Source organism: Marmota monax, unplaced genomic scaffold (assembly GCF_021218885.2).
Source record: "Marmota monax isolate L192 unplaced genomic scaffold, Marmota_monax_Labrador192_F-V1.1 WCK01_AAM20220418_F8-fsc00018, whole genome shotgun sequence".
Classification (NCBI taxonomy): domain Eukaryota; kingdom Metazoa; phylum Chordata; class Mammalia; order Rodentia; family Sciuridae; genus Marmota; species Marmota monax.
Genome location: NW_026692201.1, coordinates 11,081,388 through 11,096,900, shown reverse-complemented (window position 1 = coordinate 11,096,900; position 15,513 = coordinate 11,081,388). Strand labels below are relative to the sequence as shown.

General features: G+C 36.0%; 1 protein-coding gene across 4 annotated transcripts in view; it reads right to left on the bottom strand.

Moving 5' to 3' along the window:
- Vcan (versican) overlaps positions 1-15,513 on the bottom strand; it is a 102,415-nt gene that overhangs the window by 55,217 nt on the left and 31,685 nt on the right. For 2 of the 4 annotated variants that reach the window (XM_058574466.1, XM_046428184.2), the window contains exons 6-7: positions 10,119-10,412; positions 597-3,584 (exon numbers count right to left, since the gene is read on the bottom strand). In XM_058574466.1, coding sequence (XP_058430449.1) covers positions 597-3,584; positions 10,119-10,412 — 3,282 coding nt within the window. The remainder of the gene's footprint in view (positions 1-596; positions 3,585-10,118; positions 10,413-15,513) is intronic. The other 2 variants (XM_046428178.2, XM_058574471.1) reach the window with 1 other exon arrangement.

Genomic DNA, 15,513 nt, shown 5'->3' with positions numbered 1-15,513 from the left:
AAAACAACATATCAAGGTACTAAAAACAATAGGTTAAAAATATGTTGAATTTGCATGAAAATATATTTAAACTAGAGACGTATTACCCACCTACAAGTTGTATAATAAACCTGCAAAATCATGGCGAAAAAAATCAAAGCAAATGGTTAGGTGTCTTTCTGTCAACAGTAGGGATATGCAAAAATGTTTTAGCTGTCCACATTGTAAGTACCAAGGGTTAATAGTTACAGACCAATGGAATGTTAACACAGTCTAGTGCTACACTTGAGTAGTAATGTATGGAAAGACACTGAAATTAAAACATTTTGTTCTGCATGTTCTGAAGTGATGTAACGGTGATGATTTGGTTATATTAGATGGTAAAGCAGGGCTTCTTATGACTTTAATAAAACAAAATTGTATCTAACATTCTTCCAAATTGTTTAACATATTCTTCCAATTCTTGTACAAATATATGAAGCTAATACATTTTTTTTCACACTCCAGTTATCTTCTAATGGCAGCATTTGGTATGTTGATTAATTTTTTCCAAAAAGTAACTTTCAATATAAAATGCTGATTGCCTTGAAAGGCATGTCTAGAAAGCAAAGACTTACCTGTCTTGTTTTCTCTGACCTCAATAATATAAACATTTACATCAGGGTGGAATTTTGTCCCCTCCGGGGGTTGTGGAGTGGAAAATGCCTGAGGTCTGAAGGCCTCTTTGCCTTCCACAGTGGGTGGTCTTGTTGGCTGTATAGCAGAAATACTTGACGTGGTGAAATACTCTCTATCAATATCGGTTTCTGTTTTCTTAGTTACAATATCAACAAGGGTGGTGGGAGGAACATGAGATGTTGATTGTGCAATGAGTACCATGTCTCGTGTTGTTTTTTCGCCAAGGTCCCTGTCAATGAGAAGTGGTTTTTCAGTGAATGCTGTAGATGGCTTGAATGCTGGGATTGTGTGGAGTCTGTCTACTGGGCTGAAGGCAATGGGGATGTCACTTGGAATCGTAGCTTTGACTGTTGGAAATTCTGCAAGATCTGTGGCTTTGGGCTTTTCAAATAACCCTGAGCCTATATCAATATAATCTAGAGAGGTTTTCTCTCTTTTCTCAGTAGTGGCTTCCTCTACAAACTGGGTAACACGGGTGCTCAAAGGACTCAAAGGTGACGCAAATTCCGTTGTACTACTACCTTCTGCTTCATATTTTTCTTCAGGTTCTGGAGTTAAAAATACTTTGGGCCTGACACTTGGTATTAGTTTTACCATTTCATCTGTTTCTGCTTTGTGCTCAGTTACAGCACCAGGTGGATAAGACTCAATTTTTCCAAATGGGGTTGTTTCTAAAATCGGGACTCTCGTAAAACCTGTTCCTAATATATCTTCAGAGACTGTAAATGCTGATCCGTCACCCTCTTCATCCAATGATGTGGTTGCCCCCTTGGGTGGGCCCACTGTAGAACTCAGAGCAGGAACTGGTTTCCCTGAAGTTGGTTCATCCCAGGGGAATTCTTCCTGACTTGTTCCCTGTGAGATTTCTGTTGTTCTCAGAGTTTCAGGAGACACAGTTGCTTCTGTGTGAATATGTTCAATGACACGTATGTCTTGAGAGGGCTCCCCTAGAACTTCACCTTCTGATGTAACAGGAGGTATTAACACACCCCATTCTGTCTTGGGAATTACAGAGAGAGGAATGGTATAGGACATGTCTACATACATAGTAGGCTCCTGGGTGCTACTATAATTAACAAATGTTACTCCTTCCACATCTGAAGTGTATGCAAAGGGAGAGACAGTAGGTTCTGGCTTAGAGATGTCTATATCTTCTTCTTCGTCCATGGCACTTCCTTCTGTGGTTGCATGAACTTGTTCTCCTGTGCTTGTGGTAGGTGGAACTCTTTCTTCAGTGGTTGAAGGTCTAGAAGTTGACTTTTCTGCTATACTAATAGATGTAGTTGGCTGAAATTTAACTGTGAATTTCCCATGATCTGTGAACTTTTCTAATGGCTTTTGAGCACTATCTGGAATAAGAGAAAATTCATCTCCTCCATCTTGAGTAAAGCTTGGGATTTCTTGATCCTTTCCATTTGCTCCCATAGTGGTGAGTAAGACAGGAGGAAATTCTGGAGAGTGTGCATGTTCTGTGGACTCTAAAGGCTTTGATGTTGCATTGTCTTCATCCCATGACCACTTTGATACAGTGACCACCTCCACACTTAAAGTACTGTGGGTTGAATGCACTGTGGTAATATCTTCCTCATACTTGGCAGTACCTTGATAGCCATCTGTTCCTAATCCAACCAGAGCTGTTACACTGTCTTCCTCAACATCTTTTGCTTCTGTTGGCTTCACAGTTGGCTTCATTGTCATCCATGATGGGGAATCAAAAGATGTAGTCATTTCCATAGTAGATTGTGTAAAATGAATTTGATCTGAAGGAGAGATAGAGAGCTTCATTTCAGAGAAGTCTTCTTCCTCTGTTTTACCTATAAATGGATCTTTGGTGAACTTTTCCTGTATTCCAACATCTGTATGAGGACCCGTTCCCACCTCTGGCCTTGGTGTTTCTGTTCTTTCTCTTCCTTGTGTCATTTCTGTTTGTGGTGAGGGGTAAATAACTGTAGATATTCCCTCTACTAATATTTTATCACCAGAATAAGGGAACAATTCTACTTCTGTAATGTGCTGTGATGGGAAAGGTGTAGTAGACAAAGATGGGCTAAATATATCTTCAGTTATCCTACCATTTGTTTGTTTCTCTTCCCAGCTGTCTATCGAAGATCCATCGTTGTCAGGCATCGTTATGGGGGAAACAGTTGTGGATGCTGAGATTGACTCCAAGTCCTCTAACTGAGAGTGGGTGGTGTCTTCTGAAGTCTTTGATACTGTAATGACTTCGGGTACTTGGCTAAGGACCAAGGTACCCTGATCAGATCTAGCTGTAAGTGTTCTGTCTTCACTATCTTCTTTTCCCAGGGTGAATTCAGAGTGACTTGTGCTCACCAAATCAGGAGTGGTGCTTACTGTTTTCTCTTCAGTTTTGGATTCTGAGGTCATTTCTGTGGATACAAATGGTGTTTTGGTTACAAATGATTCCTTGGAAGGAGTGTGCTTTGAGATTTCCATAGATGTTACTAAAGGACCCACTTCTATTTGCTCAATCTGTGTTACTGATTCTTTTGTTTCTGTATCTTCCATGATACCATCCCAAGAATCAGTAGCATGCTGGGAGATAACAGTTGTACTTTGGAGCATTCTTTCCTTAATTTCAGATATGTCTGGCTTTTCAAGCGGTCCTGAAGCAGAAGGTGAGTAGTAGTCCATATCCCAAGGCTTCTCAGAACTCCCAACAGACGTATGTGACACAGTGGCTAATCTGTCTGTGATCGCCTGAGATTGGGTGGTGGCTTTCTGTTCAAAATTGACCATATTTCCTATAGGAGGGAACTTTTTTGTAATGATAGGTAATGTGGTGACTAAAGGGATGATTGGTGTAGTTCTGTCGAGTACCATTTGTGGTTCTTTGGATAAACTGGGTGATGTAGTTTCTGCGAGGATGTTCAATTCGATGGTTGTAGACTCTGTTATATTCTGTTTAGCTAGAAAAATAATTTCAAAGAGTTGATTAGACAAGTCACTAAAAATAAAAAAAAAATGCTGTATGTCCAGTGTTTGTTAAATGCTGCTGTGTTATTTTCAGGTGAACCCAAAGTATTTAGTGATGGAAAGGAGTCTAAAATTTGTACTTAACCCAAAGAGAGATAATTGAACAGTTACTGAAATTCGTAAGTTGTTTTACGTTATAAGGGAATGAATTTTTGCCCACAGGTATGAATGTATGTTCTCAATTAAGGAAACTGAACACTATATAGTTTCAACATATAGAGAAGTCCAAAAAAGTGGAAATGCAGATTCTGGAGGCACAGGAGCTTATTTATCATAACCAACAGCAGCACCTTGACACCTAGTGGGAAAACTTGGCACTATTATTCTGGAAGCTACTGTGCCCTGCCACTAGCTCTCTCCACACCCTCCCTCCTTCTCAAACTGTACAGCGTCTCAGGGGAGAGGGAGTGTCACAGACTGCAAAACAACAAAAAACCCACATCAAATGCAACTGAGTTACAAACCATTACATGGTCCATCATGTGGAGACTTTCATAAAAACAGGATATTAAACTTTTTTATACCAATCTTCACTTGATTCCAGGTGTTGGACATTTGTCTTCATCTTCCTTTCAACTCTGTAGATTTGTTTCTAATAAGTTATACAGTGCGTCTGGCAGAGGCTGGTTGGCATGTGTTGTTCTACATTGTGTTCTATGTTCTATACACTGTGTTTGACCTTCTTCAGGGTCTTGGTCCTACTCTTAGTTTAACATAAAACACAAACTTACAGGAAGTACAGTGCCTACATGATATGTTTTATGTCCACAATTACAAGTCACTGGATCCACCCTGAGCATCAGGAAAAGGGTAGAGCTGGGCAATATAAAGGAATGTATCATCATCAAAAGCCATGTTATAATGTCTCCAGATTGACAGAGAATGGCTGGGCTCTTTTAAAGAAATTTAAATAGTGCACTAAAATGACTACTATAAATAAAACTCCTTCTTGACACAGGGAAACTGCAGCAGCCTAGCATATAGATACTGTGCTTTTTAAGAAATTAGTATTTTTGAAAATCAAAATTAGTTGCCACTGAACTCAGATAGGAAGCATTCTAAGGAAACTCATAATTCTTGTTTTGTTACATCCTGTAGGACTTACAGCTGGTTGTACAGGTAATGCACATTCTCTCTGATAATAGCTGTAATATCTGCAGAATCTATAATATCTGGTACCTTCTTTTTAATAATCCCCATACAGGACCTCTTGAGAAACAAAATTAGGTACTTTTTGGCTCCATCTTCTCTGTCAAAACTTAATGATAAAATGATGTGATTTTATAGTAATCAGAATAGCGCAGTAATAGGTTCCTTACTTTTTGTCTGGCACGTGCTGTTACTAGCTATCATCATGTCTTAAACCATTTTAGAGCCCAGAATAATCAATTTTATAAGGAAAACTTGGTGACCATTTACATTGTTGTGCATGTAAATGTTCTTTAAATCCTGTCACTATTTATCCTCTTTTATTAAAACAAAATTAAACAAAACAAAACAAAAAAGAACTGAAGTCTTTTTAAAAAAAAAAGTTAAATAATCTTTTTTTCTCCCCGTTTTTTAGGAAAAACTCTTTCTGCCTTCATTTCCTGAAAAAAGTATTGGTCTACTTTGATTGACAAGAACAACTTAAAGACCCAAAATGTGGTTGGCTATTTTTCTTTTAATTCAATTCTCTATCCTCTGAAATTTCATAACCGTTACCTCATTTACTGCCAAATATCATGTTTGTCTTATAATAGCATTCTTTGGGGAAATAGTAAAAAATATGTACAGAGAAAGTTCCCATGGAAACATAATATAACCTTTTACAAAACTACATATTAGAGAAAATCTAATCATATTATTATTAATAACAACAAAAAAGCTAATTTTACCTTTTCCCTCTGAGTATTTCCATGGCTGATGAAATTAACTTAAAAGAAGGTGATATTGCTTTGGGGCCAAAGAAAAGCCTTGTGAATTGGGTCTTCCTACATTCCAACCCACGCTCTCTGCTAGCAACTCTCTATAATGCTGTGAAAATATTTTCATAGTATTTTTTAAATGGACTCAGATTTAAAAAACTAAATAAACATATATCATTGTTAATTATTACGTTACAGCTTGCTATTGCTGTCTTTTAGCCTTGTCATATAGCAAAGTGTTAGCAATACATCTCTGCCTTACAAAGCCAGGATTTAGGTGATTTTGTTTTTAGAAAAAAAAAAAAGGATTTTGACAATTTTAGAACTCCATTTAAGAAAGTCTGCTTACAATTACGTTAATTAATTATATAACCCAGAATGAAAAACCTCAGACTTCCTTTTGGGGTTGGGTGGCTTTTTCGTCAACTTAACAGCTGACTTCCATCATAGCTCAGTGTATCTGGTCATCTGTGCCATTTGTTGCGGCCATTCCAAAAAAGGAAATAATTTTCTGAGTGTACAAATACCTACAAAGAGATGTCTTAAGAAAAAATATCACTGTGTTGCTGATGACTTATGAAGATGAAAACACAACTCTAGAGTATTCTAAAAGTGTCCCCCCCCTCCCAGAAGGTACATTCACATGGAGACATTTTGGTCTTGGAAAACTACCAGTGTTCCCGTCAACTTCATTATTGAGGAAGCCAACAAAAACCAGCATATTTCTGTTCCCACAAAAGTTCCCTTCCAACCTTTGCAGCTGTCTGCCCCACAGATGTTTTACATCACAGTACTTATGGTATTTTATGTCCTATGGACTATCTTCTCTGTGCTTCTGTTGCAAGACATGAGGCAGATTTTCCTAATAAAATATAAAACCCCTATTAGCAGCATGATAGTTGATTTAACTCATACCCCACACTATCTACATTATGGAGAAATTTTAAATTGGTTCTTCTATATTAAATTTGATATATATAATATATATAAACATGGGAAGAGGTCACAGATGGAGGGGATAGGTTGACCCTGGGTTCACAGTTGAGGAAAGTCATAAAGTCAAAACAATGAAATTAGAGTTTGAAATATCTGTTAAAAGTTTCATGAGTGATTGAATCCTGATTCAAATCTAATAGACAGGAATCATTTTTGAAATACAAATTAGAGAAGGATTACCATTAGCACCATAGGGCCAATTATGATTTAGTTTAGGTCACAAAAAAAAAATAGTGATGTGACCACAGGTTGGAAGGGCAAGTCAATTTTAAATGTAAACATATATAGACTAGTATATAAAGTGGCAGGAACTAATTTAGTCTGCTCTAGACCACTATTTCTAATTCCAAACTTAACCAAACAGAGGGATGTGAAAAGCAATGAAGGATCAAAACAAAATTATATGATGATTAGGGGTTTAGAAATTTAGATTTTTGAAACAGGGAAATTATTACAATTAGAGAAGATGCTGAGGGACAATTAAACAATTGTGTTCAATAGAAATGACTGTTATTTAGATACTGGTCTCCAACTTAAAAGGGAAATATGGATTCAAACTCTTAGATAATTAGAAATAATGTTCAAACTCTTGGATAATTATAAAAACTATCTGAGGGTAATGGTCATTGAATCTTAGAACAGCTTTTCTAGGAATCACACCCTTCTCCCTCTCTTGGAGATCTTAATAATATGCAGTGTAGATTTTCATTAGTTTTAAATGGTTTTGATTCATTCAAATTTGGGGATATATGGAGTGAACTCTCAAAGCCCTTTGTATTACTTTCTGAATTTCACAGAAGTTTAATTCTGAGATCAAAGAAAAAATAAAAAGTTCACAGTCTAGTTTAATCATGAAGGGGAACTAGGAAAACTTTACTTCACCAAGACATTCATTCACCTGTTGTTCAAATTTATTTGACCAGAATAGATTCTAACTGTATTTATTATCAGTTATTGTAAGGGTACTATTCTGACTTATAAGGAAAAAGAGAATTACAGTAAAATAAGATTTAGGATGTTTACTCACATGGTTTAAAAAAACAATTTCCATGTTTGATAAAAGCAAATGAGAAAACTATGGGCATATAGAAAATTCTACTACTTAACCAGCCAGCCATACATCACTGGAAATCATTATTAGGACTATAGCTAGTCCATGACTCCTGCAAATGTTCCCCTACATAATTTAGTCACTACTGGACTATGTGGGAAAAAGGGACATTGATCAACTTGAGAATGTTTCTCAAAGTCTTTAAAAATATATAATGTCCTTAAATAATGTGTTAGAAGTTTGAAGAAGCTATGGATACTGTGTGTAGCTTAAGGAAGGATTTTCTGTTATAACTGAACTTTCTTAACCTCTTACATGCTGAATGAAATCTGAATGTGCTTAGGTCTTTGGCAAGGAGGAAATAAACAAGGATCTGGACTCCAGTCTAGGGAGAAAAGAACCCAGTTATGAACCCATTCTATTTATAAGTTATATACATTTAAATGAATTAGAAAATCATAGAACTAAACCTTCAAACATATTTCCTATTGTATGTAGATTTTTAGTAGGTGATTAATCTATTTAAATCTAAATATCTCATTATTTATTTTATACACTCATGTGAATTTTTCATTTAAATAAATAATTTAAAACTCAGGAGGATGAATTCCTTGCTAGTGTTTGTGGTGACAGACAGATTTTGATTTTAGTTTTACCCTGGGGAAGAAAACATGTTATTTAAAAGTTTTCTAGAAGAGGGGAGGGGAGGGGAGGGGAGGGGGTATAGTAGAGGATAGGAAAGGCAGCAGAACACAACAGACACTAGTATGGCAATATGTAAATCAATGGATATGTAACTGATGTGATTCTGCAATCTGTATATGGGGTAAAAATGGGAGTTCATAACCCACTTGAATCAAAGTGTGAAATATGATATATCAAGAAATATGTACTGTTTTGAACAACCAACAATAAAAAATTTAAAAAAAATAAAAAAAAAAGTTTTCTAGTGCCAGTTTTATAAAGCACAGAAAAAGTCAACTGGATAAGGCCGTCTGGATGATCTGCTCCTCCCTTATGTTAGCCTTTCCCTTCCCTCCTACACATAATCTGACCTTGTTCCTTCATCACATCAGTTACTTCATACGAAGCTGATATTAGAGCCTAAGTTATCTGGAAATCAGTGTAGTACGACTACAACTTCAAGAAATGTATATATACCTACTTTTATAATAAGGTTTTTGTTAATTGTTGTTGTTTTTCTGCAAATGATTAGGAAAGACCTTTTCTGTTGTTTCAGGGTCTGAATACAAAAGCTCATATTTTCAATGGCCTTTTGTGAACTAGCCAGCTTGTATCAAGCTAACACACAACACATGGCTTTAACACTCAGAAAGTTGAGTCCGGGGGAAGAAGTGCAAGCAGAGGCATCTTGCTGGGAGACAGAAAGAAGTATGTGGAATGAAACCTTTCCATTGAACTAACACCTATTCTGTTGACTACTTGATATTACAGCTCTGTCCTTTGCACTGACGAATACAGCTGCATATTTAGTTTAGAAACCAATTACATAATTACCCTACTGTTTTTTCTACTCATTGATGTTGAATACTGCAATAACAAGATACATTGGCAATTTAGTAAAAAAAAAAAAAACCTATGATATTTCAATATAATATGACTTAGTTGGACATCCACAAGGTCCCCAAAAACTCTAGGCATTCATTGATTAGCTAGCACAATATAGACCCTCCAGTAAATATTACAATAAGCTTATAGTTACTTTCTTGTTTAAAGCATTCTACAATCATGATACTATGTCATGTGATTATTGTTGCCAAAATAACGTAAGGGTGTCTGAAAATTTGACGTAATCATATCATGAATGTTGAAAAATATTACATAAAACTAATTTTAAGTAGTAAATCTAATCGAAGATAGCCTGTTTGTTTTACTTGTTACAAAGGGGATATACTATACTTCAATTAATTCAGTATAGAATTAATCATTAAAAGGCACATATCCATTACTTGAAATAAGATGAGATACATGGATATTTTTATTGACAGTATGGTTCATTTTTAAGTGGGAATTGAACATTATAATGATCCATGTCAGCTCTAATTACTCACCTGCAATTACTGAAATCTAAATTCTCTGCCATTTCAAAGAAAGTGATATCAAATAAGACAAACAGAATTCAAGGATTTACCTAGTAATAGTTGGTCTCAACATTATAGCATCAACAAAAAAAAATTGTATTTGAGGACTTAAATTAATATAAAACAATTATTCAGAAATATGTTCTATGATTCTGGGTATAACATATAAAGTTAAGACCTTAACCAAATATTTCCCCATCCCCTCTGAAAATCCATTTGTCAGCCTTCCTCTTGTTTTAACCATCTTGTTGCTGTTCAATGTGCTTGCTTCTGAAGGCCCCTGAACTGTTTCCATTCTGTGCACATACTGCAAGATATGGAATCCATTCCAATGGCTAGTTGAATGTCTGTGCATGCCTTTGAAGTATTTTTTTTAAATCTGAAATTTTTAAAAAGATAGTAAACACTTACGTTTAAAGCAGTAGGCATCAAATCTGCTATCAGGGGGAGGGAAGCCTGTCTGGTTCTCAAAACGATACAGGGTTCTCACCCCAAGTAGACCACCTCCACACTGCGCCCTGGCCACAGTCACAGGGTGGCGTACGCTGGCATCCGACAGCCACCCATAATCACACTGGTCAAAGCCGTTCCTCCATGCCGCCTGGAGTTCCCCCACTGTCGCCAGCCTGGCGTCCTGGTTTTCACACTCTTCTTCAGCCTCCTCAAAGGTGAATTTATTGGGAGCAGTGATGTGGAACACATCACCTGGAATAAGAAGAAGGGGGGGAAATCCTTAGGTTTTCTATTAATTTCTTTCCTATTTTGATAAGCACAGACAAGGGGGGAGTGACACTTTTCATAGCAAGGTAGCAGCTTCTGAAACTGTAAATCAGAAAATATAAGGGATATTTTGATAAAATTATTAGTAATATATAATAAAAATAACACATCAGAAAAGTTTTGTTCTATGTGCATGACTCTGAGTTTGTGTTTGTGTATGTGTGTGTGTGTGTGTGTGTGTATTCCCATAGGCCATAGAAGCAGTCATTTGATAATTCCTTAAAATGAACAAATCTTTCCAAGCGGTTCATTGGGTTCCAGGGAATGGGTTTTCTTTTCAATGAAAGAGCCTGTTATGTACTTGTAACAATTTATGCTGGAAGGAGGAAGCTGTATTGATCTACACGTGGAGATTTCACTTTGTTTATACCAAAATCAAGTAGTAATTCTATGACCCCACTTCCCACATGCCACTACCATCAGAATAGGTTAACTCCCATTAAACCCCAAATAAGAAAACTTCCAGATGTTTGAAGACAGAAAAGGACTGAAGCAATGGGACACTATTTCCCGCTTCCTGTTCCAAGCTCCATGTTGGTTTTGCAGGCTGTGGCCCAGAAAGCAGCATAGGCCAAGAGTGTATGGGTGTTGACATCAGCTAGCACCCAGCCAGCCAAAAGGATCCAAGCCCCTATGGAGGAACACTATTTTTCTACTTTCTCTGCCCAGACAGAATACTTTTTAGAATCTGTCTACCCAGAAGGGGCACTTTTTTCTAAGTTTTACAAAGGCACTAATAAGTACCAGCAGGGGCCCTAACTAGATTCAAGAGACATTTATGTTTGCTAATTGAATAACAGGGAAAGCCTGGACATTTGTTTTGTTTATCATCAGATTCTTTAGCAGAGGGCTTATTCAGTAACAGTCAACATGTTGCAATAAAGTATGCTGGAAAATTTACAGTTTGTTAAGTTGGAATTTTATTTGGGTAACTTGTCTAACAATTTGCCAAGAAAAATTCCACTCAAATTAAATGATGCTTTTCGCATATGAGCACAAGTGGCCAAAAGACAGAGGTAGGATTAGAGAACACCTAAGCAAATATAGCAGACACAAAGAGGAATAAAAAAAATGAGAGAGGAATTTGAAATATAGATAGTTCATTATTGTAGCAGCTGTAGGTCCCATTTCTATCTCATTGTGGTTGATCTCTGATTCTGTGATATATTATACAACAGGGATACGAAGAGCGCTCATAATTTGAATCTTTACTGGACTTGAGCCAGAAATAACAAGCAACTGTTTAAACTGAATAGGCCCATTACTCTGAGTGTGTGATAACTTTATGAAAAAAAGGGGAAAACAGCCAAAGCACACACATCAGTTTTTCTCTAAATTTAAAATTGCTACTGAGAAAAACAGGCCAAATCCTAATAAGAGTAATTGGAAGAAGAGAGAGAAAAATTTCTTTTACCTGTCTGAAAGAAGTGGTAGATTTTAAAATAGGTTTTTATATTTAACTATCTACTTCAGCAAAGAACAACAATCTCAAATCCAAAAATCCACAAGAAGTTCCCCTTCCCTACTCCCACAATATATCCCTCCCTATTAAACGTTAAAAAGCATAAAAGCCACAACCAGTCACAGAGTACGTACTCAATAATATTTGTTAAATGAATGGCATTTCAAATTCTTGTTAAGAAATAAGGTCTCTTTTTTCAATTCTACCCAAATAGCACACTAAGTAATATTAACTCTAGTGCAATGCTTTGGATGGCTTCTTCCTGGTACAGGTAATCCATCTCCTATGGACGAACCTGGCTCAAACATGGAAAATGGCAGAGGTAGAAGCAAGATCACCCAGAGCAGTTCATTCATCTCAGTGTCACACTTATATTGGGCCTGAAAGGGATGCAAGTGTTCAGGAGGACAGAATGCCAACACTTTTGCCCCAAACATAGAACACTTGGCCTTGCTATTATAGGGAAATATCAGCATTGTTGCCTTAGTTTCATGTCATTTGCACTTTAAAGCAAAACCACTGTTGCTTCTAAGTAACAAGAGTGATCAGCAGGGAAAAGAAATGTCATTAACTGAGTAAAACTCCATTCTTCAAATAGCACTGTGAGGGGACCTCAACTTCTCCAAATAAGCCCAGACCAAAGGGCTAATGAGGAGAAATGACAGAATGATAATTAGACTCCCATTTTTAAGCAGCAAACATGTTTGGGATATTGAAGGAAAGAAATAGCCTGGTTAAAAAGGATTCCCTTACTATTAAATCAATACAGGGACTTATGGAACTTCTCATGTAGAAATTCCTATTGAATCTGACTTTATAGCAAAATTTTAATTAATTTAATCATTTATTTAGAGGGTACAATTTCCATTATCTCTCTGATACCTATAGAATGATTTTATTACTTTGATCAAATTTTGTTATCATCAGAGTACTTGCTTTCCTTTTCATTTATATGTAGGAATTTTTTAAACATTGCAAATAAAAATTTTTGAAAAATGTACTAGAGGGGCTAGGGTTGTGACTCAGTGATAAAGAGCTTGACTAGCATGTGTGAGGTACTGGGTTCGATTCTCAAAACCACATATAAATAAATAAAATAAAGGTCCATTGACAACTAAAATATATATATATTTATATACTGGAAGAGACATCACCATTACGTTTCATGTAACTCAGATGGAAAAAGGATGATTTAATTGGATCAGTTGAGTTTACTTTCAGGTAAGGAATGAGAAAATTCATCTACAAAGGTAATGACAGATCAGCCATCATACAGGGCATAACTGTCATTTTGTTTCAGAATAAGAAAAAAATAAAAACATTTACTTTAACCCTGTTCCAAAATTAACTACCTAAACTTTCTAAATCCTATTGTTTAGCATGAACATTAACTTGCTCACCTAAAAAACCTAATGTTAAGGTGAAGTCTTTACACTATAGAACTCTCTCCATGTCTTTAATTTCTTACTGGTTAATCCTGAATTCATACAGAATGTGATAAGTTGTATGTCCAAACTTCTGTCCTCTCTGTGTATCAACCTCCAAACATCAACCCCAGGACATCTATACATGGATCTGTTTCATTGAATAGTTTGAAGAACTTTGCTCTAAGACACTGCTCTTGTGTAACAATCAAGAGGATTCTGAATTGATTTACAACAGACATGACTCAGTATTAAGTTTCTGGAAGCCTCTGTGTAAATCTTCAGACAGAAGCAGAGTGAAAGGACCAGGTAACAAAATCAGAGCAGGAGAGAACAAAGCCAAATGTACATGAAGACACTTGCCTCCCAAAATTGTGTCAAAGACAACAAGTAAGCAAAGAAATAAATAGGGCAGAGCCGAAAACCCTGAGCAAGAGTCTAAAACAGCAATTTAAGCCAAATACAAAGGACTTGTGTCTTAAAAAGAATCTCATTTTGCAAAAGGTAAGCCAAGGTACCAACAATAAAAGCAGCAGATTTCTCCTCAATAATATATCACAGAAAATAATTGAACACTGTTACACTGGAAAGAGCAGTCAAGTTGTTAACATTCTCAAAGTTTTTATTGATCTACTTTCAATTTTTCAATGCATAGTTCAGAATTACGTAAAAATCAAATAGATATTCTCACAGCACAATGGAATGAAACTGGACAGAAATTAAGTCTGAATTAATGACAATAAAGTAAATCCAGGCATGGTTTCAGAAAGGAACAGTCATATGAGGATGTGTCAAAAGATAAAATCTGAAGTCTAGAGGCAAAGCCAAGTCAGGAACCAGAGACAAAAGAGAAAGCCATTGATCACAGCAAACATGAGAAGTCAAGCAAAGCAACTGGGGACATTTGCTTAGTTGTGCTCTCTCAACATGACCTAATTGGCCCAGCTGCATAAGCTCCCACCCTGAGGCTACCTTACAGGCAACATTTTGCCTCTGATGTGAATAATGAAAATTCCTTCCAACCTTTTATCTCAGAACCACATTACAGCTAGGTGGGGGATGCAGAGTCTTCTGAGAGAAAATGCTATTTAATTAGCATAGGATGAGGTTGTGTTCTATCTCAGTTCTGGACACTTGCACCAAACAGTTTAATGTAATTTCAGATATCTTATATTTTTCCTCTTAGAAAACAAATGACTTTTGTAAAGTCTGACAAAAATTCAATTACTATTAAGTTGCAGAAGTAGCCTCATCAAAACAGCTACATGGATAAGATACTTAATCTAATTTATATCTAAAGTATAGATTTGGAACATGGTAATTTACCCATGAGAGCATTTTCATTTTCTCTAATTAGAGAGCAAAAAAAAAATGAGTAAATATACAAAATTTCTTTTATGTACACAATGTAATACATTAGTTTAGATAAAATGTCAACTTATAAGAATTTGCTGAGGTTTATATGTATATATTCATATTTGTATGTACATAATGCAGAACAGAGGATTTCACATAGAGAAGAATTTGCATATTCATAGATAAAACATATTGGCAGTATGTTAAGTCATATTTTTTTCCAAAATTTCAACTTAAATGTATCTAGCTTTGAATTAATTGTTACATCAATTTTCCAGGGATGATCTACAAAAAAACTAGAACACATTGTTGGTTGAGATTTTAATAGTGATAACATTCCTAAATTTAATTCTTCTTAATCATGGGAATTAATGCCAGTAGAAATATTAAAGGAAAATTAATGTGACTATTAGTCATAAAAGACTCCCTGGAAAGTGGACCATTCCTGTTCTTCTTCCACACTTTTGATCATTATGTGGAAAAGCAGCTTCTTGGGTGACTAAAAAATGACACTTTGAAATGGCAAACAATGATGAAAACAAACCAAAACAGTAATAATAATCCAAAATGTTGGAAAGCTCAAGTATATAAACTCAGGAGTCACTCAGCAAAACTATTAGGGAGTCCAAGACTAGAGGAAAACTGGGATACAATCTTTCTCTCCCACTGACAATTGTGTGCAATCACCAAAGGGAAATTGATCACAGATAATTATGCAATTCTGTAGTAGGCTGCAGATAATGGGCTGCTCTCTGTGGTAGTCAACCCTGAGAGAGTTCCACAA